The sequence below is a fragment of the Phalangium opilio genome, unplaced genomic scaffold (assembly GCF_054372755.1).
Source record: "Phalangium opilio isolate 3A_F unplaced genomic scaffold, DU_Popi_V2 ptg000002l_1, whole genome shotgun sequence".
In the NCBI taxonomy this organism is placed as follows: Eukaryota; Metazoa; Arthropoda; class Arachnida; order Opiliones; family Phalangiidae; genus Phalangium; species Phalangium opilio.
This window is the reverse complement of record NW_028324144.1, coordinates 31,203-55,675: the sequence shown is the minus strand read 5'-3', so window position 1 is coordinate 55,675 and position 24,473 is coordinate 31,203. Positions and strand designations below refer to the sequence as shown.

Genomic DNA, 24,473 nt, shown 5'->3' with positions numbered 1-24,473 from the left:
TTTATTTCCCATTTCGTATTTCGAAGTTGCAAGTTCGATGTTAGGTTAGGTTAGGTTAGGTTAGGTTAGGTTAGGTTAGGTTAGGTTAGGTTAGGTTAGGTTAGGTTAGGTTAGGTTAGGTTAGGTTAGGTTAGGTTAGGTTAGGTTAGGTTAGGTTAGGTTAGGTTAGGTTAGGTTAGGTTAGGTTAGGTTAGGTTAGGTTAGGTTAGGTTAGGTTAGGTTAGGTTAGGTTAGGTTAGGTTAGGTTAGGTTAGGTCTTAGGAAAATTTGGTCCTTAAGCAAACTATTATTTTTCACTGCAATTCCGAGTACACTCCGCCTTCCACAATACAAAATTCTGAGTATACCAAGAAATATTCTAGTATACCCTGAAACTGTTTCCGGGTATACCAAGAAATGCTTTTCGAGTACACTTCGCCTTCCACAATACAAAATTCCAGGAATACCAAGTAATGCTTTTCGAGTATACCCGGAAGTTACATCAAATTATACTAGAATATTTCTTGGTATACTCTGTTATTAATAATTGGGGTAGTTGAACATACGAAAATTCATTGTAGTTGAAAAACCGTAGTCATTCTATTCTTCCTGTAGAGAACAACAGCTGTATTTGTGAAATAATTCAATTTAACATTTCATTTTGACATGACTCGGCTCTAGTCCTAGTCGAGTCTTAGTCAGAACTAGAATTTACATAGTGTTAATAAAGAAGTAACAGACCTCTGAACAATCATTGTAGTGGAAAAACCGTTGTCATTTTATTCTTGGTGTAGAGAAAAACAGTGGTATTTGTGAAATAAATCTATTTAGCAGATCATTTTGATATGACTCGGCTCATGTCATAGTCGAGTCTCAGTCAGAACTAGAAATTACAGAGTGTTAATATAGATGTCATAGACCAATGAAAAATCATTGTATTCTTCGTGTATAGAAAAACAGCTTTATTTGTGAAAAAGTTAAATTTATTAGTTAATTTTGAAATGACTCGGCTCATGTCCTAGTCGAGTCTAGTCAGAACTCGAATTTACATAGAGTTAATAAAGATGTCACAGACCAATGAACAATTATTGTAGTTGAATAACCGTTGTCATTTTATTCTTGGTGTAGTGATTAGAGAGTTTAAGCATCCCCTAAACGCGTACGTGTAGCTACCTTCCACAGTGCATTAGACCAATGCATTGTCAAAGGTGGCTACACGTACGCGTATAGGGGATGCTTAAACTCTCTAATAACAGTTGTGTTTGAGAAGTAGTTCAATTTAGCAGATCATTTTGACATGACTCGGCTCTAGTCCTAGTCGAGTCTTAGTCAGAACTAGAATTTACATAGTGTTAATAAAGAAGTAACAGACCTCTGAACAATCATTGTAGTGGAAAAACCGTTGTCATTTTATTCTTGGTGTAGAGAAAAACAGTGTTATTTGTGAAATAAATCTATTTAGCAGTTCATTTTGACATGACTCGGCTCTAGTCCTAGTCGAGTCTCAGTCAGAACAAGAATTTACATAGTGTTAATAAAGATGTCACAGACCAATGAACAATCATTGTAGTTGAAAAACCGTTGTCATTTTGTTCTTGGTGTAGGGAATAACAGTTGTGTTTGAGAAGTAGTTCAATTTAGCAGATCATTTTGACATGACTCGGCTCATGTCATAGTCGAGTCTTAGTCAGAACTAGAATTTACATAGTGTTAATAAAGATGTCACAGACCAATGAACAATCATTGTAGTTGAAAAACCGTTGTCATTTTATTCTTGATGTAGTGAATAACAGTTGTGTTTGAGAAGTAGTTCAATTTAGCATATCATTTTGACAGGACTCGGCTCTAGTCCTAGTCGAGTCTTAGTCAGAACAAGAATTTACATAGTGTTAATAAAGAAGTAACAGACCAATGAACAATCATTGTAGTTGAATAACCGTTGTCATTTTATTCTTGGTGTAGTGAATAAAAGTTGTGTTTGAGAAGTAGTTCAATTTAGCATATCATTTTGACATGACTCGGCTCTATTCCTAGTCGAGTCTTAGTCAGAACAAGAATTTACATAGTGTTAATAAAGAAGTAACAGACCAATGAACAATCATTGTATTCTTCGTGTATAGAAAAACAGCTTTATTTGTGACAAAGTTAAATTTATTAGTTAATTTTGAAATGACTCGGCTCATGTCCTAGTCGAGTCTGAGTCAGAACTCGAATTTACATAGTGTTAATAAAGATATCACAGACCAATGAACAATCATTGTAGTTGAAAAACCGTTGTCATTTTATTCTTGGTGTAGTGAATAACAGTTTTGTTTGAGAAGTAGTTCAATTTAGCAGATCATTTTGACATGACTCGGCTCATGTCATAGTCGAGTCTCAGTCAGAACTAGAAATTACAGAGTGTTAATATAGATGTCATAGACCAATGAAAAATAATTGTATTCTTCGTGTATAGAAAAACAGCTTTATTTGAGACAAAGTTAAATTTATTAGTTAATTTTGAAATGACTCGGCTCATGTCCTAGTCGAGTCTGAGTCAGAACTCGAATTTACATAGTGTTAATAAAGATGTCACAGACCAATGAACAATCATTGTAGTTGAAAAACCGTTGTCATTTTATTCTTGGTGTAGTGAATAACAGTTGTGTTTGAGAAGTAGTTCAATTTAGCAGATCATTTTGACATGACTCGGCTCTAGTCCTAGTCGAGTCTCAGTCAGAAGTATATTTTGCATAGTTTTAATGAACACACCTACGAAAATTCATTGTAGTTGAAAAACCGTAGTCATTCTATTCTTCCTGTAGAGAACAACAGCTGTATTTGTGAAATAATTCAATTTAACATTTCATTTTGACATGACTCGGCTCTAGTCCTAGTCGAGTCTTAGTCAGAACTAGAATTTACATAGTGTTAATAAAGAAGTAACAGACCTCTGAACAATCATTGTAGTGGAAAAACCGTTGTCATTTTATTCTTGGTGTAGAGAAAAACAGTGGTATTTGTGAAATAAATCTATTTAGCAGTTCATTTTGACATGACTCGGCTAATGTCCTAGTCGAGTCTCAGTCAGAACAAGAATTTACATAGTGTTAATAAAGATGTCACAGACCAATGAACAATCATTGTAGTTGAAAAACCGTTGTCATTTTATTCTTGGTGTAGTGAATAACAGTTGTGTTTTAGAAGTAGTTCAATTTAGCAGATCATTTTGACATGACTCGGCTCATGTCATAGTCGAGTCTTAGTCAGAACAAGAATTTACATAGTGTTAATAAAGATGTCACAGACCAATGAACAATCATTGTAGTTGAAAAACCGCTGTCATTTCATTCTTGGTGTAGTGAATAACAGTTGTGTTTGAGAAGTAATTCAATTTAGCATATCATTTTGACATGACTCGGCTAATGTCCTAGTCGAGTCTCAGTCAGAACAAGAATTTACATAGTGTTAATAAAGATGTCACAGACCAATGAACAATCATTGTAGTTGAAAAACCGTTGTCATTTTATTCTTGGTGTAGTGAATAACAGTTGTGTTTGAGAAGTAGTTCAATTTAGCATATCATTTTGACATGACTCGGCTCTAGTCCTAGTCGAGTCTTAGTCAGAACAAGAATTTACATAGTGTTAATAAAGAAGTAACAGACCTCTGAACAATCATTGTAGTGGAAAAACCGTTGTCATTTTATTCTTGGTGTAGAGAAAAACAGTGGTATTTGTGAAATAAATCTATTTAGCAGTTCATTTTGACATGACTCGGCTAATGTCCTAGTCGAGTCTCAGTCAGAACAAGAATTTACATAGTGTTAATAAAGATGTCACAGACCAATGAACAATCATTGTAGTTGAAAAACCGTTGTCATTTTATTCTTGGTGTAGTGAATAACAGTTGTGTTTGAGAAGTAGTTCAATTTTGCAGATCATTTTGACATGACTCGGCTCTAGTCCTAGTCGAGTCTCAGTCAGAAGTATATTTTGCATAGTTTTAATGAACACACCTACGAAAATTCATTGTAGTTGAAAAACCGTAGTCATTCTATTCTTCCTGTAGAGAACAACAGCTGTATTTGTGAATTAATTCAATTTAACATTTCATTTTGACATGACTCGGCTCTAGTCCTAGTCGAGTCTTAGTCAGAACTAGAATTTACATAGTGTTAATAAAGAAGTAACAGACCTCTGAACAATCATTGTAGTGGAAAAACCGTTGTCATTTTATTCTTGGTGTAGAGAAAAACAGTGGTATTTGTGAAATAAATCTATTTAGCAGTTCATTTTGACATGACTCGGCTAATGTCCTAGTCGAGTCTCAGTCAGAACAAGAATTTACATAGTGTTAATAAAGATGTCACAGACCAATGAACAATCATTGTAGTTGAAAAACCGTTGTCATTTTATTCTTGGTGTAGTGAATAACAGTTGTGTTTTAGAAGTAGTTCAATTTAGCAGATCATTTTGACATGACTCGGCTCATGTCATAGTCGAGTCTTAGTCAGAACAAGAATTTACATAGTGTTAATAAAGATGTCACAGACCAATGAACAATCATTGTAGTTGAAAAACCGTTGTCATTTTATTCTTGGTGTAGTGAATAACAGTTGTGTTTGAGAAGTAATTCAATTTAGCATATCATTTTGACATGACTCGGCTAATGTCCTAGTCGAGTCTCAGTCAGAACAAGAATTTACATAGTGTTAATAAAGATGTCACAGACCAATGAACAATCATTGTAGTTGAAAAACCGTTGTCATTTTATTCTTGGTGTAGTGAATAACCGTTGTGTTTGAGAAGTAGTTCAATTTAGCATATCATTTTGACATGACTCGGCTCTAGTCCTAGTCGAGTCTTAGTCAGAACAAGAATTTACATAGTGTTAATAAAGAAGTAACAGACCTCTGAACAATCATTGTAGTGGAAAAACCGTTGTCATTTTATTCTTGGTGTAGAGAAAAACAGTGGTATTTGTGAAATAAATCTATTTAGCAGTTCATTTTGACATGACTCGGCTAATGTCCTAGTCGAGTCTCAGTCAGAACAAGAATTTACATAGTGTTAATAAAGATGTCACAGACCAATGAACAATCATTGTAGTTGAAAAACCGTTGTCATTTTATTCTTGGTGTAGTGAATAACAGTTGTGTTTGAGAAGTAGTTCAATTTTGCAGATCATTTTGACATGACTCGGCTCTAGTCCTAGTCGAGTCTCAGTCAGAAGTATATTTTGCATAGTTTTAATGAACACACCTACGAAAATTCATTGTAGTTGAAAAACCGTAGTCATTCTATTCTTCCTGTAGAGAACAACAGCTGTATTTGTGAATTAATTCAATTTAACATTTCATTTTGACATGACTCGGCTCTAGTCCTAGTCGAGTCTTAGTCAGAACTAGAATTTACATAGTGTTAATAAAGAAGTAACAGACCTCTGAACAATCATTGTAGTGGAAAAACCGTTGTCATTTTATTCTTGGTGTAGAGAAAAACAGTGGTATTTGTGAAATAAATCTATTTAGCAGTTCATTTTGACATGACTCGGCTAATGTCCTAGTCGAGTCTCAGTCAGAACAAGAATTTACATAGTGTTAATAAAGATGTCACAGACCAATGAACAATCATTGTAGTTGAAAAACCGTTGTCATTTTATTCTTGGTGTAGTGAATAACAGTTGTGTTTTAGAAGTAGTTCAATTTAGCAGATCATTTTGACATGACTCGGCTCATGTCATAGTCGAGTCTTAGTCAGAACAAGAATTTACATAGTGTTAATAAAGATGTCACAGACCAATGAACAATCATTGTAGTTGAAAAACCGTTGTCATTTTATTCTTGGTGTAGTGAATAACAGTTGTGTTTGAGAAGTAATTCAATTTAGCATATCATTTTGACATGACTCGGCTAATGTCCTAGTCGAGTCTCAGTCAGAACAAGAATTTACATAGTGTTAATAAAGATGTCACAGACCAATGAACAATCATTGTAGTTGAAAAACCGTTGTCATTTTATTCTTGGTGTAGTGAATAACCGTTGTGTTTGAGAAGTAGTTCAATTTAGCATATCATTTTGACATGACTCGGCTCTAGTCCTAGTCGAGTCTTAGTCAGAACAAGAATTTACATAGTGTTAATAAAGAAGTAACAGACCTCTGAACAATCATTGTAGTGGAAAAACCGTTGTCATTTTATTCTTGGTGTAGTGAATAACAGTTGTGTTTTAGAAGTAGTTCAATTTAGCAGATCATTTTGACATGACTCGGCTCATGTCATAGTCGAGTCTTAGTCAGAACAAGAATTTACATAGTGTTAATAAAGATGTCACAGACCAATGAACAATCATTGTAGTTGAAAAACCGTTGTCATTTTATTCTTGGTGTAGTGAATAACAGTTGTGTTTGAGAAGTAATTCAATTTAGCATATCATTTTGACATGACTCGGCTAATGTCCTAGTCGAGTCTCAGTCAGAACAAGAATTTACATAGTGTTAATAAAGATGTCACAGACCAATGAACAATCATTGTAGTTGAAAAACCGTTGTCATTTTATTCTTGGTGTAGTGAATAACAGTTGTGTTTGAGAAGTAGTTCAATTTAGCATATCATTTTGACATGACTCGGCTCTAGTCCTAGTCGAGTCTTAGTCAGAACAAGAATTTACATAGTGTTAATAAAGAAGTAACAGACCTCTGAACAATCATTGTAGTGGAAAAACCGTTGTCATTTTATTCTTGGTGTAGAGAAAAACAGTGGTATTTGTGAAATAAATCTATTTAGCAGTTCATTTTGACATGACTCGGCTAATCTCCTAGTCGAGTCTCAGTCAGAACAAGAATTTACATAGTGTTAATAAAGATGTAACAGACCTATGAACAATCATTGTAGTTGAAAAACCGTTGTCATTTTATTCATGGTGTAGAGAAAAACAGTGGTATTTATGAAGTATTTAAAAAAACGAAGCCTAACAGTAAGGTACAATTCGTTCAGTTATATAAATCGGTGACATAGATAAGTCGCACTGTCCCCGTTCAGAGTCTGGCCGACCTGCTGTAGGAAGATTGCAAGTTTCATATTTTTTGTCGGGAAACGTTGGGGATGTAAATAAGGAGGATTCACGAAAATGCCTATTAGATTTTTAAGTTGTAAATAAATTTTTTGATTAGACTCAAAGAAAATAGTAGACAGATCTTAGATAACGTAAAAATATGTATATGCCTGTAGGTTCGCACAGTGGTATTAGTCACCTCTCTTTGGGGCTCACTCTGTCGTTTTTCGTGTAATACGTATTGCGCGCATGCGTCAAATAAAAGAACCGGTTTCTAGCTGGAAGTTTATGCGGGTGGTTATATAGCACCGAATGCCACTAACGTTTGCTCTTTAGCTATAATAGCGTGAAAGAGGTAGTAATTCAAACCCTCATTTCTTTCCACCGCTATTTATTATTAATACCGATATTTTCTGCAAAGGGACAGTTACTTTTGAAACAGTTTTATTCGTTTCGTGATAAATTCTCATTACCATTGGGACATGACTCGACACGAGCCGTACTGAAGTCTATATAAACTGCGGTTTAAAAACAAAGTATATTTTAAAAGTTTTTACACTTCTGGTTTGAGTTCGTTTGTTTCTCGTCGCTATTAGATCTCTTTTTATACTACAAGTTTGGTAAGTCATAATTCCTATTTTTTTCACTTGACTCGGCGTAGTCCTAGTCAAGTCTTAGTCAGAACGCGAATGTACACTGTGTTAACTAAAACTTTATAGGTCTAATAGGCGTATAAACAATTATTAGAATGAATAAAATATTCTATAAGCACTTTGACATGACTCAGCTCATGTACCGCCATGTAAAGTAGCCTTCTGACTCAGAGTCAACTAGAACACGAGCCGAGTCATGTCAAAATGTACTCGTAACATTTTAATTACCTGAACTACTTCACAACTACAACCGGTTATCTCCAAAAAGAATAAAATTTAATCAAACCTGTATTATATGAAGCTTAGGGGTTTAATAAATTTTTTCTTCGTGTATAGAAAAACAGTTGTATTTGTGAGTTAGCAGTACATTTTGACTTGACTCATATCCTAGTCGAGTCTGAGTCAGAATTAGAATTTTCATCGAGTTAATATAGATGTCAGAGATCAATGAAAAATCATTATATTTTCGTTTAGAGAAAAACAGCTGTTTTTGTGAAATGGTTAAATTTATCAGTTAATTTTGAAATGACTCGGCTCATGTAACACCATGTAAAGTAGCTTTGTAACTCAGAGTCGACTAGGACACGAGCCGAGTCATATCAAAATGTTCCGCTAAACTTATAAATTTCCTAATTGACTATAAAATTTGATTACCGCATTGATTTTTTCATACGCTTATTACAAGTATTTCACAAATACAACCGTTTATGTACAAAAAGAAAAAAAATTAATCAAACCTTTATCATTTGTAGTTTAGGGTTGATTAAAATTTATTCTTCGTGTTTAGAAAATCAGTTGTAATTGTGATATAGCTTAATTTATCAGTTTATTTTGACATGACTCTGCTCATGTTCTAGTCGAGTCTGTGTCAGAACTAGAATTTACGTAGTGTTAATAAAGGTGTCACATACCACATAGCAATCATTGTAGTTGAAAAACCGTTGTCATTCTATTCTTCCTGTAGAGAAAAACAGTTGTATTTGTGAAATAATTCAATTTAGCAGTTCATTTTGACATGACTCGGCTCTAGTCCTAGTCGAGTCTTAGTCAGAACTAGAATTTACATAGTGTTAATAAAGATGTAACAGACTTATGAACAATCATTGTGGTTTAATAACCGTTGAAATTTTGAGAAAGAACAATAGGCCTTTCCAATAGTGGGGGTAATGAAATTGAACCAGTCCAGAAAGATTTATATTTTTATTATTCTAATGATGTTTAATACGATAATTAGATCAATTAAGTTTTAGTTTACACTATCTAAAATCTCGATCTGACTCATACTTGACTTGGACATGAGCCAGTTCATGTTAAAATTTACTCGAAACTTATAAATATCCTAAACTATTTCACAAATACAACCGTTCATCTCCAAAATTTATAAAATTAAATCAAACCTATATTATATGAAGCTTAGTGTTGATTTAATTTTATTATTCGTGTAGAGAAAAACGGTTGTATTTTAGATATAGTTGAAGTAATTTAGCATTACATTTTGACATGATTCGGCTCATGTTCTAGTCGAGTTTGAGTCAGAACGAAAAATTTACATAGTGTTAATAAAGACGTCACAGATCAAATAATTTATAACTTAGCTGTGCATTTTTACATGAATCGGCTCATTGAACACTATGTGAAGTCGCGTTACGAATGAGAATTTAAGCCGGTAAGCATTTTTGAATCTTTTGAATAAAATTTGGAAGCAATGTATTTATTTTGACATGACTCTGCGTTTGTTCTTGTCAAGCGCGAGTGAGAATGCTTATCATCTCGGGATATTAAAAGCTGAACAGATCTTAAAAGCTTGTTTATAGCCATTAGGAAACTTTAGTTACATTAGGAGTATCAATGTGTCGGGAATAAAATACAACTTTAGGGGCAATTCTCTAACTTTTGTCAACCGCGATCGCGCGTTCCATGAGTGCGCGATATCAAAATAGGTTATTAGCCTTTGGTGTCATGAAACCTTTAACGAAAAGCGGCGGGTGTCTCTCAAATTCCCCTCGTGCAAATGAATACCAGGTTTGTCTAGTGAAAATTTTACCGTCTGAAAACCAAGCGATGACTTTGACTTGCGAAGTTCTAACTCTCGTGGAAGTTTAAAACGATAAAAGTCTAACTTGACCACCCTGTTTTCATAAGCAGACGGGGAATTCGAGAGGCTATTTATTGACACCTAAGACTAATCACCAATTTAAACTTATTTCATGGTTTACTATATATAGTGTTGGTATTCTAGATTAGTAAAAAAATGGACTACAAATTTCCAGAAAGAACGTATGAGAATTACGTTTGTAATAATGGTAAATTTTTAAAGGTCTCCATGTTACATTTCATCTAATTGTAAATTTCATTAAAAGGCCCAATGCATCCAGAAGATTTGTGGCAGACAGTGAATCTTAGTTTCGCGAAATTTTCGAACTTGGAATGTAGTTCATTATGTGAAGAAAACATTCCGAACCTATCAGGTCCCCAAATCGAAGCGGTCCGGATAATATTTCAACGACACTCTCAATTTCTTCCAAACAAAGAAAGGGCCGGATTTCTTTTAGGTACTAAATTTAGTTTTGTAAAACATATTATATTTAAGTACTCTTTATAGGAGATGGTACCGGTATGGGAAAAACAAGAATCATCGCAGCTACTTTGCTGATTAATTATTACCAAGGTCGCAAGCGCCATTTGTTTATAAGCACATCGTCAAATTTACTCCAGAATTTGGCTTCGGAGTTTCAAATGCTTAACAGTCCACCTGAATTTAAAGTCATATCTTTGGAAACCTTCACGAAGCATAGTTCAGGGGTCTTATTTACCACTTATTCCGAAGTCCGAGACAAGATAAATTTCATTGTCACTTCATTTGGCCGAGATTTTGATGGAGTTGTTCGTATAACAAAGTAGTTTATAGACTTTTATATATAGGTATATTTTATGTAGAATTTTATTACCAGCTTGCATTTGATGAATGCCACATGGGCAGAAGCTACTTCAAAAGTGGGGTTACAGGAAAATTTGTTGCGCGATTGCAGTATGAATTACCTCTTAGTAGAGTGCTGTATTCTTCGGCAACTGCTTTGAGTTCTCCAAACAATATCGCTTACCTGACTAGACTAGGTATGTTGATTGTAAAAAAATAAATCCCGTTTCTAATATTAACGCCATTTTCTTAAGGACTGTGGGGCGAAGGCACATCTTTTCAAGACTCTACAAAGTTTATTGAAATTTTGGAAAAACGGTAAAAAAAATTCTTTACGCCAATATTATTGTAATCTGTAATTATACAGCAGTGGCTCCACAGTAATTTTTTTCTTCTTAATAAATGAATGACTATTTTTCATTTAAAAACCTTTTAGCGGCGTCGCTGCCATGGAATATATCGCCTGCGATCTAACACAGAAAGGGGCCTTTATATGTCGGCAGTTAAGTCTTAAAGGAATTAAGACTCGATTGAAAATATGCAATAGCGATGAACGAGCTACACTTATTTACGATTATGCTGCCGAAACGGTAAAGAATTACTCATAAAATCTCATTAAAATGTGGTTTAAAAATTAGGTATTTCAGTAGCGTTTGTAAAAGTGGATGAAGGCATAGTCAGTGTAGATTGTGGTTAATATTTTAATTTTCTTTATTAATAACAATAATCATTCATATTTCACTAGTGGATTTGCATCATAAACTACGCGTTAAAATACAAAAAAGAGGTCGCGGGCTCCATTTGGCAGTCTCATCAAATATTTTTTATGAATTTATGCGTATCACTTAAAATGAAAGAGTGTCTTTCGGAAGCAAAGTATGAATTAATTTTGCCCTTGAACTTAAAATACAATTTACAACACGTACCTCTAATAGGGAAGCTCTCAAGAATGGAAAGCAAGTGGTAATAGGCCTTCAATCAACTGGAGAATCGTTATACCTACCCAACCACGAGTACGACACCCCATATTCATATTTGAGGTAATTTTCATAATCCGTTTCTAAAAGTTATAAAATCATTTGTGTTACGTATTACAGTGCCTTATTGAAAAAGACAATTTTCTCTACAATTAAACTTAGACGTCTTGAAGATACTAACGAACCCATCGGTGAGTTTTAGGGAATGGCAAACCCGGTTAAAAATCTTTTCATTTTGGTAGCAAAAAGAACTAAGTTTATAGACACTAACGAGTCGCTAGACTATTCCGATGTAGATGCCGAGGCGTCAGACACTTCAGATTGCGATTACCATTCAGACCAATCTTCTGAACTCGAAGATGCGTCCTTCATTTTACACTGTTTCCGTGTGCTCGATCCCTTACTCCCTTCAAACAATTTGGATCATCTAATTTCCGAACTAGGTGGACATGAAATTGTTGCTGAGGTATCGTTGTTTCATCGAATGTCGTAAGAAAAGACTTATTTCGTCTCATTGGTTATAATAGTATTCCATGTTTCCATTTACGACAGCTTACCGGCAGATCTAAACGAGAAAGGAAAGCCGTAGATAGCAATGGTAGGATTTTTTATACATCGGTCAAGAGAAATTCTATTATTGAAAATGTAAAAGGTAGGATTTTTGGGATTATAAGTATAAAATTTCTTTTATGTTAAAATAACTATTGTAGAAAGACGACTCTTTCAAAAGGGTTTTAAGGCTGTTGCAGTCATTAGTAATGCGGCGTCTGTTGGTATAAGCTTACATGCCGAAAGGTCATTAAAACATAAAGAACAAGTAGTTAAGAAACGTTACCATATAACGTTGGAGTTTCCCTGGTCCGCGGATCGGCTGGTTCAGCAGCTTGGTAGCCGCAAATTTTAATAACAATATTTGTAGTATTTTTTAATCATTTTAATAAAATTGTTAGGGAGAACTCATCGATCAAATCAATGTTATCCTCCAGAATATACATTTCTTATTTGTGAAATTCCAGGAGAAACGCGCGTTATTGCCACCATAGCATCTAGAGTAGCCCAACTTGTGAGAAAAACAAATTATAAGTTTGATCATAAATCAAAAACTTTATCCCTCAGGCTGCTTTGACCCAAGGAGATCATAGAACGGGTGTTCCCTTACTAGACAAATTCCAAGTTAATTCCGAACTATCTCAGGCTATTTTAAAAAAATTACTTAACGACTATTTAAAAAGTGGAAGCAAAATCCTTAAAGGCTTGATTTTAATTGGCGTATTGAAAGTTAAAAATAATGTGGTTGTTAAAACCCCGGTGTGTAAAAGTTTTGAGAAATTTTTTAATCGATTACTTGGAATGACCATAAACGAACAACGAATAATCTATGAAGACTTTTTGAAAATAAAAGAAACGCTCAAGCAGAGTTTGCAAGAAAACGGAATCAAACGTAATCTAAAATCTATTTTCTCTTATTTATTTCTTTATAATAATCCTCATAATACACAGAAATTGTAGAAAACCTGACTGTTATGTCTTTGGAATCGCATACGGTGTCTCCAAATGTAGTCCATCATCGCATAATATTCGACAGGCGAACGAGTCTCGAAGACACAATCCCTCTTAGAACCAAGTTATATTCTTTCTTCAAACACCAAAAAAGTGGCGTTATTTTTTTTGGCCATGAACTTTCAAAAAATTGCTGGAAACTTCACTCTCAAGAAGGAGGAGCAATCGTAATATAAAATTTTAGGATGTGTACATCCTTCGCAATAAATTTAAAAAAATGTAATTTCAGGAACATATCGATAGCTTTGCTCTTTCGAGAAATTTTACGAGCTTATCGACGAAACTTGGCGAAAGACTTTGGACAAAGCATTTTAACGAGTTGCCTTTAAGCTTAGTGGAATATAATTTGATGTCCGGTGATGTACTTGCCATTTGGACGACTATAGAAAAATGCCTGCAAATAAGTGTCCCACTCACTTGTATTAAAGCAAATGGGAAGTTTTTTTTCGGTCTGCTCGTGCCCAATAGCAAAGTAATTAATGTGCAAATAGCTCTGTTAAATCTATAAACTTGTAATTAAATTTTCGAAAACATTTTCATTACTATTCCCATGGTCTTTGTGATATGAATCGTCACGCGTCTGTGTTAACTCGCTGTTTTAAAAAGAGAAATATAGTTTAAAACTTCTTATACTTGTGCTTTTATTTCGTTTGTTTGTCATAGTGAAAAAATATATATTTAAACGACAAGTAAGAAAAGTCATAATTTTATTTTTGTAACATAGTCAAGTCTGAGTCAAATCGCGAATTTGCAAGGTTTAACTAAATCGTAGCAAATTTAATCTGCTGTTTAAAATTCATTAGAATAATTAAAATATGAATGATTTAATGAAACTCTTGTTTATTGTGCAATGAAAAATGTTTTTACACACACGAGATCATGCACATTCTGTACAGTGTATTCAAATCAAATAAAAGCGGTAGCGTATAACTTATAGCATACATAGACTTATGTTAATTGACAAGTATACAATTTATACAAATGACGTTATAGTTAATGTCAAACGATATAAACATTAATTTATGTCCCGAAAACGAGCATTGAAAAGATCTAATATCTCACTTAATAGATTGCACGATCTTTGCATCCTATTTATTGGAACTAAACTAGCCCCCTTAACATAAAAAGTGTCCCGGTTATGTCTAAATAATAAAGTTTAACTTAGTCAGAAGGGCCGAAGGGGGATTTAATTATGTACTACGCCGCAGAGAACTGGGTGGGTCACATCGGTCAGTGCGCCATTGCATTTAACCACATTGACTCGGGAGCTCAAATAATCCACCACCCAGTACAACAAATTCCCATCCATACCCAGAGCTAGCAATTTTTCTCTCAAAAACCTATGGGAAACTCTATCAAACGCCTTAGCGAGATCCAGTTAAATGGCATCTACCTGCCCTCTACTCATAAGTTCCGGGGCCACCATATCCATAAATGCAGCGTGGTTGGTATCGACGCTCTTTTCAGAGGAAAAACCATGTTGGCAGTTATTGGAAAAAGCCTTGAACCATCCCCGTATACATCCATGCGTGATCATGTCGAAAACTTTGGCCATGACGCACAGTAAAGAAACTGGTGGGTAGTTTTTGGGATGGGTGGATGACCCGCTTTTATTGATCGGCACCACGACAGTTTTTTTCCAATGAGTAGGGAAACTGCGCTTTTGTATAGATAGATTGAATATATTATTGAACCAAGGCAGAAGATTATCCCTGCATCCCTTGATAATAAAGGCGGGGATATCATTCACCCCCGTTGAAAATTTATTAGGCAGGCATTTGATAGCCAAAATGAAATAATTTCGGCTATCACTTGATTCGCGTAATGGTGCGGAGCTATGTCGTTAATATCAAAAGAATAAACCGTACCCTGTTTAGAGTATGAATGTGTCCATGGCCTCAGCCGGTTCGGCCATTGAAGTAGGTAGTCCATAAGCAAGTGGAGGAAATGAGCCCCGAGACCAAGGTGGAACTTCCGATTGCGTTAACCCAAGCAGGTCATGATACTTGGAGTTCCGCGAAAGGAAAGCTTTGCTAAACTCAATGATTCAATTAGATTTTCAAGTTTAGTTATTCTGGTTTCAATCCGAGAGAAAAATAGGTCAATATTATCGAACTTTTCCCATAGAGATAGGAACATATATACCTCTAGAGTCACAACGTATATCCCGAGACAGGCCGCACTTTTTAAAACTTTATCATTCGACACCAGCGCCACTATCGGCGATATTCTTAACTAAAATATTATTCGAGCTACAAATAGATGGCGTTGCTAAAAAAGGTTTTCGCGCTAAAAACGACTTTTTGGCGGGAAAAATGAATCTGTAACTTTTTCAACCTTTTTTCAGTTGACGGACCTTATATTATTTTATTTGTTCTTAACTATCTAAATAAATGTTTCCAAAGTATATTTAAGTGTTTGTTAGACGATGCTTAATGCATGAAAACATATTTCCCACTCTAACATCCCGGGATGGAACCACCATTTAAGTCACATTGTTAAAAAGGCAATAAACATATACACAGATATCTGGCTGAGGAAAATAGCAAAGAATATGAACGAGAAAATGAAAAGAGAATATTAGAAAGCGACTGACCAAACTGATTTTATTCCAAGGACAATAGTAGTCTATTTATAATTTGAATTTATTTATTAGTTGATACGTACATTTTACATTCAGCATTCATGATTCGTTCATTCACTCCAAAAAAAATGTTTGTTTAACTAACTTGTCAAATCACCATCAATTTGTTTAATTAATTCATTATCACTTCCCTCGAATTTGCTAGAATACAATACACGCACAAGACACGGTAGCAGACTACGCCGTTGAAAATATATCAAAATAGTTCTTCCGTTTTTGCACAGATGGCGCTGGGTGTATTTGATAAAGTATACTGTTTTTAACGTTGTATATTCACTAATGATAAGGTTAAAGTCTATGGGGACGCTTCCATGTTGTCCTATCTCTATGACTTTTCCTTGATTAGGTCCAAGATATAGTCTTTATCACGAGTGAGGATATCAACCCGAAGAAGGTGATGCAAAGCCTCATGGACGTCATCGAGGGTTAGTGGCTTCCCACCCCTAGCGGAATTATCTGAATCTCCTTTATCATCGGCTGGCTTATTTCTCCTCGGAGTGTTGCTTTTCGATATTCTGGTCCGGGAAAGCGTTTAGCAGTCATGGACGGCAAGTAAAAGAATTATCTTTGGTGCAGTTCTTGTGCACTCTCCGTTCGCAATCGTCACCTGTGCATCAGTGAACTTTTTGGCAGCCGAAGAAATAGAGGTCACACAAAAGAAACGTGTCCTTTGAATGACCCATATCTGTTTAAAACACGTTTCCGCACAATTTAGATGAGAACATAGTGTTTAGCAGATGGCATAATGTATTTTAAACTTTTTAGGACGGTCTGAGACAAGGACTAGGCAATATCCCCGTCGGCGTTACAGCGTCACTTTCGGCGAAAATGAGCCAAATAACGATGAAACCGATTTAAAAAATTAAACACCGTTAGCGTTATGCAGTGATCAACAAGAAATGTCGATTCCGTACGTTTAACTACCGAAATTCAAAGTATAACAGCGAAAACATGAAAGTGGAGGTATTTTTAGTAAGGTCTCAAACACAGTTATAGAAAAGGCCCCGTCATGAGTCCCGAGGAACAAATGATAGCAGCTTTTCCAAGACCTATGGCAAACCGCTGCCAGTAGGAAAAACAAAAGACGGCGATAACACGAAAAATCGTTTAAATTAAGTGTATATGCCTTTCGGTTCGTATGAGACTCCTCTCTCTGGGGCTCGCTCACTCGGTTTTCATCGACTCCGCGCTCATGCGTCAAATAAAAGAACCGGTCTCTAACTGGAAAGTTATGCCGGTGTTTATATAGTAGCCGTTGCCACTAGCGTCTGCGTGTTAGTTGTAAAGAGATTGCCTTTGTGACAAGTTTCGACACGCGCTGTAGTGAAGTCAGTGTTATCTCGGTGGTTTTTAAAACAAAATATATTGGTTGGTTTTTCCTTGGTTTCCCATCGGGAAAAATTATATCTGTTAAGAAAAAGAAATGTAAGTCATAATTTCAATTATTTTCACCTAGTCTAGTCTGAGTCAGATCACGAATTTACATGTTAAGTAAAACGAAATAGATTCAATAGCCTCTTTAAAATTCATTAGAATAATTAAAATATATAGTTACTTACTCACTTAAGTAATTTATACGTTAGAATTTCTTCGCGTTCAGACTCAGTCTCGACTAGAACATGAGCCGAGTCATGTCACAATGTACCGCTAACTTAAAAACTGTTGTGATTGTGGGAAATATTAATTGGTTTTTTAAGCTGTAACCAAATTTTTTGACTTGACTCGCTCAAAGCATAGACAGAGCTGAGAGGACGTATAAATGTGTATATGGCTTTTGGTTCGCATAGTGGTATCAGACTCCTCTCTCCGGGGCCTGAGAGAACGTATAAATGCGTATGTGACTTTATGTTCGCATAGTGGTATGAGACTCCTCTCTCCTGGGCCTGATAGAACGTATAAATGTGTACATGCCTTTCGGTTCGCTCACTCGGTTTTCGTGGACTCCGCGCGCATGCGTCAAATAAAAGGACCGGTCTCTAACTGGAAATTTATGCGGACAAGTCTCGACACGCGCTGTAGTGAAGTCAGTGTTATCTCGGTGGTTTTTAAAACAAAAAATATTTTAAAACTTGTTACAGTTCTGGTTGGTTTTTCGTTGGTTTCCAATCGGGAAAAAATATATCTGTTAAGAAAAAGAAATGTAAGTGATAATTTTAATTATTTTCACCTAGTCTAGTCTGAGTCAGATCACGAATTTACATGTTAAGTAAAACGAAATAGATTCAATAGCCTCTTTAAAATTCATTAGAATAATTATAATATATAGTCACTTAAGTAATTTATACGTTAGAATTTCTTCTCGTTCAGACTCAGTCTCGACTAGAACATGAGCCGAGTCATGTCACAATGTACCGCTAACTTATAAATTAATTAAGCTAACTTAGCTTTTATAATACAAGTTAGATTAAATTGTATTATTCGTGTATAGTTGTATTTGTGAAAAAGCTTGTTAGCAGTACATTTTGACATGACTCGGCTCACGTCCTAGTCGAGTCTGAGTCATAACGAGACTTTACATGGTGTTAACTTAAACATAATTGATCTAATATTAAAGCGTAATGATCCATCTTTTAACAAATAGAAAGCAAAGTCATAATTTAATTTTTTTGACCTAGTCAAGTCTGAGTCGGAACGCGAATTTACATGGTGTTAATTAAAACGTAATTGATCTAATAAGCTCTTTAAAATTCATTATAATAGTTAAAATATATAGTCACTTAAGTAATTTTTAAGTAAGCAGTTCATTTTGACATGACTCGTATCATGTCCTAGTCGAGTCTTAGTCATAAGGAGATTTTACATGATTGAGAATAATATTTAAGTAAGCAGTTCATGTAAAGTCGCGTTCTGACTCAGTCTCGACTCGATCATGAACCGAGTCATGTCAAAATGTACCTCTAACTTAATTATGTGCCCATATATTTTCATTATTCTAATGGTGTTTTATACAAATTAAGTGAATATATTTTTTAAATATTCCAATGGTTGTTTAAACGTTTATTATAACTAGTCAAGTCTGAGTCATAAGGCGAATCTACATAATAGATCGAATAAGCCTAAAAAATCCTTAGAGCTTAAAAACTGTTGTGATTGTGGGAAATAGTAATTGGTTTTTTAAGCTGTAACCAAATTTTTTGACTTGACTCGCTCAAAGCATAGACAGAGCTGAGAGGACGTATAAATGTGTATATGGCTTTTGGTTCGCATAGTGACAGACTCCTCTCTCCGGGGCCTGAGAGAACGTATAAATGCGTATGTGACTTTAGGTTGGCATAGTGGTATGAGACTCCTCTCTCCTGGGCCTGAGAGAACGTATAAATGTGTACATGCCTTTCGGTTCGCACACTCGGTTTTCGTGCACTCCGCGCGCATGCGTCAAATAAAAGGACCGGTCTCTAACTGGAAATTTATGCGGACAAGTCTCGACACGCGCTGTAGTGAAGTCAGTGTTATCTCGGTGGTTTTTAAAACAAAATATATTTTAAAACTTGTTACAGTTCTGGTTGGTTTTTCGTTGGTTTCCCATCGGGAAAAAATATATCTGTTAAGAAAAAGAAATGTAAGTGATAATTTTAATTATTTTCACCTAGTCTAGTCTGAGTCAGATCACGAATTTACATGTTAAGTAAAACGAAATAGATTCAATAGCCTCTTTAAAATTCATTAGAATAATTAAAATATATAGTTACTTACTCACTTAAGTAATTTATACGTTAGAATTTCTTCGCGTTCAGACTCAGTCTCGACTAGAACATGAGCCGAGTCATGTCACAATGTACCGCTAACTTATAAATTGTATTATTCGTGTATAGTTGTATTTGTGAAAAAGCTTGTTAGCAGTACATTTTGACATGACTCGGCTCACGTCCTAGTCGAGTCTGAGTCATAACGAGACTTTACATGGTGTTAACTTAAACATAATTGATCTAATATTAAAGCGTAATGATCCATCTTTTAACAAATAGAAAGCAAAGTCATAATTTAATTTTTTTGACCTAGTCAAGTCTGAGTCGGAACGCGAATTTACATGGTGTTAATTAAAACGTAATTGATCTAATAAGCTCTTTAAAATTCATTAGAATAGTTAAAATATATAGTCACTTAAGTAATTTTTAAGTAAGCAGTTCATTTAGACATGACTAGGATCATGTCCTAGTCGAGTCCTAGTCATAAGGAGATTTTACATAATTGAGAATAATATTTAAGTAAGCAGTTCATGTAAAGTCGCGTTCTGACTCAGTCTCGACTAGATCATGAACCGAGTCATGTCAAAATGTACCTCTAACTTAATTATGTGCCCATATATTTTCATTATTCTAATGGTATTTTATACAAATTAAGTGAATATATTTTTTAAATATTCCAATGGTTGTTTAAATGTTTATTATAACTAGTCAAGTCTGAGTCATAAGGCGAATCTACATAATAGATCTAATAAGCCTAAAAAATCCTTAGAGCTTAAAAACTGTTGTGATTGTGGGAAATATTAATTGGTTTTTTAAGCTGTAACCAAATTTTTTGACTTGACTCGCTCAAAGCATAGACAGAGCTGAGAGGACATATAAATGTGTATATGGCTTTTGGTTCGCATAGTGGTATCAGACTGCTCTCTCCGGGGCCTGAGAGAACGTATAAATGTGTATATGCCTTTAGGTTCGCATAGTGGTATGAGACTCCTCTCTCCTGGGCCTGATAGAACGTATAAATGTGTACATGCCTTTCGGTTCGCTCACTCGGTTTTCGTGGACTCCGCGCGCATGCGTCAAATAAAAGGACCGGTCTCTAACTGGAAATTTATGCGGACAAGTCTCGACACGCGCTGTAGTGAAGTCAGTGTTATCTCGGTGGTTTTTAAAACAAAAAATATTTTAAAACTTGTTACAGTTCTGGTTGGTTTTTCGTTGGTTTCTCATCTGGAAAAAATCTATCTGTTAAGAAAAAAAATGTAAGTCATAATTTCAATTATTTTCATCTATTCTAGTCTGAGTCAGATCACGAATTTCCATGTTAAGTAAAACGAAATAGATTCAATAGCCTCTCCCTTAAGTAATTTTTAAGTAAGCAGTTCTTTATGACATGACTCTTATCATGTCCTAGGATAATCCACATGATGTACATAATCGATCTAATAAGCCTAAAAAAATCCTTTAAGTTTAAAAACTGTTGTGATTTTGGGAAAGACTAATTGGTTTTTTAAGCTGTAACTAAATTTTTTGACTTGACTCTGCGTATGTCCTTTTGAAGGAACATGGATACAGACGACAATGACCATCTTCTGAGATTAGAAGATTTCGAAATGGAGTTGAAAGAATTTCAAGAAAAGTTTAATGTTAAAAACAAATCAAAACCAACTCCAAGTTTTGACCGCATAAAAGAAATGGCCTTTTTAAGGGCTTTGGTAGAATTTGCCATAAAATTTCCACCACAGGAGTGGTGTGTACTATTGGAAGAACCTTCCACGTCCAAGGGAGTCGGCTGGCGATGGATTTCGGGAAAATCCGTTGAAATTTCACAGATGTAAGTTTGAAAGTTTTATACTGTATCTTTAGGTAATTGTTCATTCCATTTAGGAACCAAAAAGGATACGCCATGACGTTTGCCCGAAGGTGTAGCAAGTATTATAAGCTTAGGGAAGAAGATCCTCACGCAGAATTAAAATTCGGGAATTTGGTTTCGACGTTGCTCTTGAAACTATTTGGTAAATTTGTTTACCTCATGTGTTTTTGCGGGTGGTCTTCAATTGGGAAATTGTTTCGAACGATGGGATTTGGAAGCATTATTTCAAAATTGCGCTTTTTCAGATTTGAAATATTCTTCGGTTCCTTCAAGAAAAGGCCGATCAACCACTCTTCCGGCTATTTTCATGCAAGGGTACGAAGAAATCAAGAGCCAGAACCCGAAATTTGGTTTAAAACTAAATTTGCCCTTCGAATACGTGAAGTTTTTCAAGTTCGCTAAAGAAACCGAAACCCTGGCAAATAGTAAATAAGAATTCAATTTTAATATTATAATAATGAAGAAAATATCGAAAAACACTAGAGAAATGGTGTAAACCTATTACAGTCCAGTTTCTAATGACAAGTAGTAGAGCTAACCGTTATCGAACGCATATTGATGTCGTATTTTCAATTTCTCCGTAGTTTCACAATCCTAATTGTATTGCATCTTCTTTACAGGTATAACAGAGTCCGATCCAGAGTCTGATCGTGATTTGGATTTAACGCAAAACTCTGCTGAATTTTCGGGGAAACGATCGCTCAACACTGAAGACCTAATCCAAACGCTAGGGCAGAAAATAAGCGTAATAATATAAGTTTTTTCTCTAGGTTTTTCATATTAATAGGCTCTATCCTATTAGGTTTTGTTGTTTAATCTCATTCAGTTTAAATTAAATCTTCTTGAGATTAAACCACAATGCAGTTTCTGGGATTTTGCGTGTTCTGGAACATATAGCCTATTTTTTCGAAAGGACCTTTCAAAAGATCTTATATTTAGAGTTGAAATTTGGTTAATATTTTTATGTTTAAATTTTCACCATAGGACGTTGATAAACTAATAGATCAATTAAAAAATCAGATTAAAAAGGCAGTCGGCGAGAAAGAAAATTTAGCCAAATTGCTTCAAGAAGCAAAAAAGAAACGAGAGAGAGAAATCCAAGATGAGAGAGTTACTGTAACCTTTAGGAAATTTTCAAAAGAAAATCCTGAAAAGAATGTGGAAAAATTGAAAAATTTATGCCAGAAACACGACAAAACAGTTGAGGAAATCCTGGATATCGCCGCCAGTGCTCTTAATTCTGATCAATCTGGTAAGTTAATATCATTTGTGTTGGTTGGTGTTGAATTCATATATTGTAAATTGCGTTAATATAATTTAAATATTTTATTAATAATCTAATTAATTAAAAATACCAAGAAGAATCCAACGATTCTGAAGACTCCATAGAATCGAGAAGCTCACCACATGAATCGGATTTTGAAGATGATGGGTCCTCGTGCTCCGAAGCCACAAACCCCAAAGCAAAACGCCAAGACAGACACAACAAAGATCGAATAGACCGAGGTTTTGCATTACTCGAAAGCAAGTTCAGTTTCAAAATTTATGGGAAACTGACTTTGAATATAAATTTTTTAGAAATCGCCTCAACGTCAGTATCCCTGGCGGATGAAACTGAAGCCGCCGTCTCGTCAATTTTAGCGAACCAAGGTGAAATGCAAAGTCCTACCTAGAAATCACGTTATACGCAGATTGAGATTGAAAGGTTGACCACATATTAATTGATCAATAGCTTACATTACAGAAACTAGTCGTGGTGAAGTTGGTATGTCAGTAACTGCTGGCACAAGCGTGTCTGCGAGTGAAAATATCCAAAGCGCCTTCACCGAAAAAACCACACATGGTCAAAAAGAAAAATCCAGCAAAACAGGTCAATATTACAGATATAAAACATATACAAACTTTATTGAAGTTTTCACAATAACCTAAGGTGCGTCAGCTTCCAAGGAACGGAAGAGAAAATCGGTACAAGACGATAGAAAACGTTCTGGACGGAATACCAATCAGACAACTGGAAGTAGGCCTGCCCAAAACAAAGAAGACGCCGAGAAAAAGAAAGCGCGTCAAAGCATAAGTCCTCACAGCAAATCTCGAATTAGAGAGCTTGAGAAACAATTGAGAAGTTTGACTGAAGCGCAAGAAAATGAAAAATAGAATGAATGATTTTAGAATGACATTTTCAGTATCATGTTTGTGATAATATTTCAGACTGGTCTTATAATTTGACGAAGAATGAAAAAAAGACTCGATTTTCCAGTTTACCCTCCCTTTAAGGAAATTGCACAGAAATGCAACATTCAGTATTATTTTTTTGTGCTTAAGTTTACCAAAAAAATTAATTGAAATTCTAATTAATACGGAATTTTAAAATAGTCATATGTAAACAAAAGACACTGTAAGAAAATATTCATTATTATATTTTTGGTTTAACTTTAATTAAAAAATTATTCATTGAAATTCCAATTAGTCATATTTTCTACGGAAATTTAAAATAATTATTTACTAACATATTATTATTTTTTTTTTGGTTTAAGTTTAATTAAAAAATTATTCATTGAAATTCTAATTAGTCATATTTTCTACGGAAATTCAAAATAATTATTTACTAACATAATTTTGAAATCATTTTGCTTTATTTTGTGTATAGTTTTGAAATTTAAACCTTTCAGTATTATGTGAATACTAAAGGTAAGGTAAAACTTAAAAAAAGTTGTCATAAATTAAATTTTTATTTTCTTACCTTTTCTACTCAAAATTGAAAAAATTCCGTGTTACGTTAAACTGTCAATAAAGGCTACAAAATTTTAATTTTCTAGTTTATTAAAATTTGTTAAGCCGTAATGATATATCATCACGGCCGCTCAAATAATGCCTCTAGGAATTGCCCTCAGCGTCACTGGCGAAGGGTCTGGAAACTACTTCCTTAGATGCTGTGTAACTTACGAAGGTTGACAGAATCACCTTTAGATGACGCGGCCCTCGAGCCACCTGGTGGTGATTCTACGAACCTTGGTAAGTTACACGTTCTCTATGGGAGTAGTTTCCAGACGGAGCTCCGGCAGTGGCGCTGAATAGGAATAAGGCTAATTCAAGCGTTGTTAGCCAGGTGACGCTAGTGGGTATTATTGAAAACTCCACTCTAAATAAGACTTGC

General features: G+C 34.8%; 2 protein-coding genes across 4 annotated transcripts; both read left to right on the top strand.

The window, feature by feature from the left end:
- The first annotated feature begins 9,916 nt into the window (after nt 1-9,916).
- On the top strand, nt 9,917-11,761 carry LOC149718062 (protein strawberry notch homolog 1-like). Its single transcript, XM_089860724.1, has 9 exons — nt 9,917-9,968; nt 10,026-10,217; nt 10,268-10,552; nt 10,603-10,779; nt 10,837-10,900; nt 11,019-11,172; nt 11,328-11,458; nt 11,518-11,622; nt 11,680-11,761. Exons 1-9 carry the CDS (start codon nt 9,917-9,919, stop codon nt 11,759-11,761), a joined length of 1,242 nt encoding a protein of 413 aa, XP_089716850.1.
- A 7,185-nt stretch (nt 11,762-18,946) lies between these two features.
- On the top strand, nt 18,947-23,866 carry LOC149718061 (uncharacterized). 3 transcript variants are annotated; one of them, XM_089867510.1, is made up of 11 exons: nt 18,947-19,322; nt 20,648-20,708; nt 21,008-21,280; nt 21,334-21,461; nt 21,565-21,744; nt 21,940-22,064; nt 22,304-22,571; nt 22,682-22,825; nt 22,898-22,969; nt 23,064-23,189; nt 23,250-23,866. In XM_089867510.1, coding segments are annotated over exons 2-11 (1,542 nt in total). In that variant the 5' UTR covers nt 18,947-19,322; nt 20,648-20,706; the 3' UTR covers nt 23,474-23,866. The 3 variants fall into 3 exon arrangements, with proteins under 3 accessions (XP_089723636.1, XP_089726984.1, XP_089722836.1); XM_089870858.1 differs by having other exon boundaries at nt 22,679-22,825; nt 23,259-23,866; XM_089866710.1 differs by having other exon boundaries at nt 22,679-22,825.
- Nucleotides 23,867-24,473: the final 607 nt, after the last annotated feature.

Excerpts from the sequence above, each read along its gene's own strand:
- LOC149718062 (XM_089860724.1), top strand. The coding sequence starts at position 9,917 with ATGGACTACAAATTTCCAGAAAGAACGTATGAGAATTACGTTTGTAAT. Across the intron at positions 10,780-10,836 it reads CGCTTACCTGACTAGACTAG|GACTGTGGGGCGAAGGCACA; the intron begins GTATGTTGATTG and ends CATTTTCTTAAG. Across the intron at positions 11,459-11,517 it reads GAGTGTCTTTCGGAAGCAAA|GGAAGCTCTCAAGAATGGAA; the intron begins GTATGAATTAAT and ends TACCTCTAATAG.
- LOC149718061 (XM_089866710.1), top strand. Across the intron at positions 22,826-22,897 it reads CAAAGATCGAATAGACCGAG|AAATCGCCTCAACGTCAGTA; the intron begins GTTTTGCATTAC and ends TAAATTTTTTAG. Across the intron at positions 22,970-23,063 it reads GTCAATTTTAGCGAACCAAG|AAACTAGTCGTGGTGAAGTT; the intron begins GTGAAATGCAAA and ends CTTACATTACAG.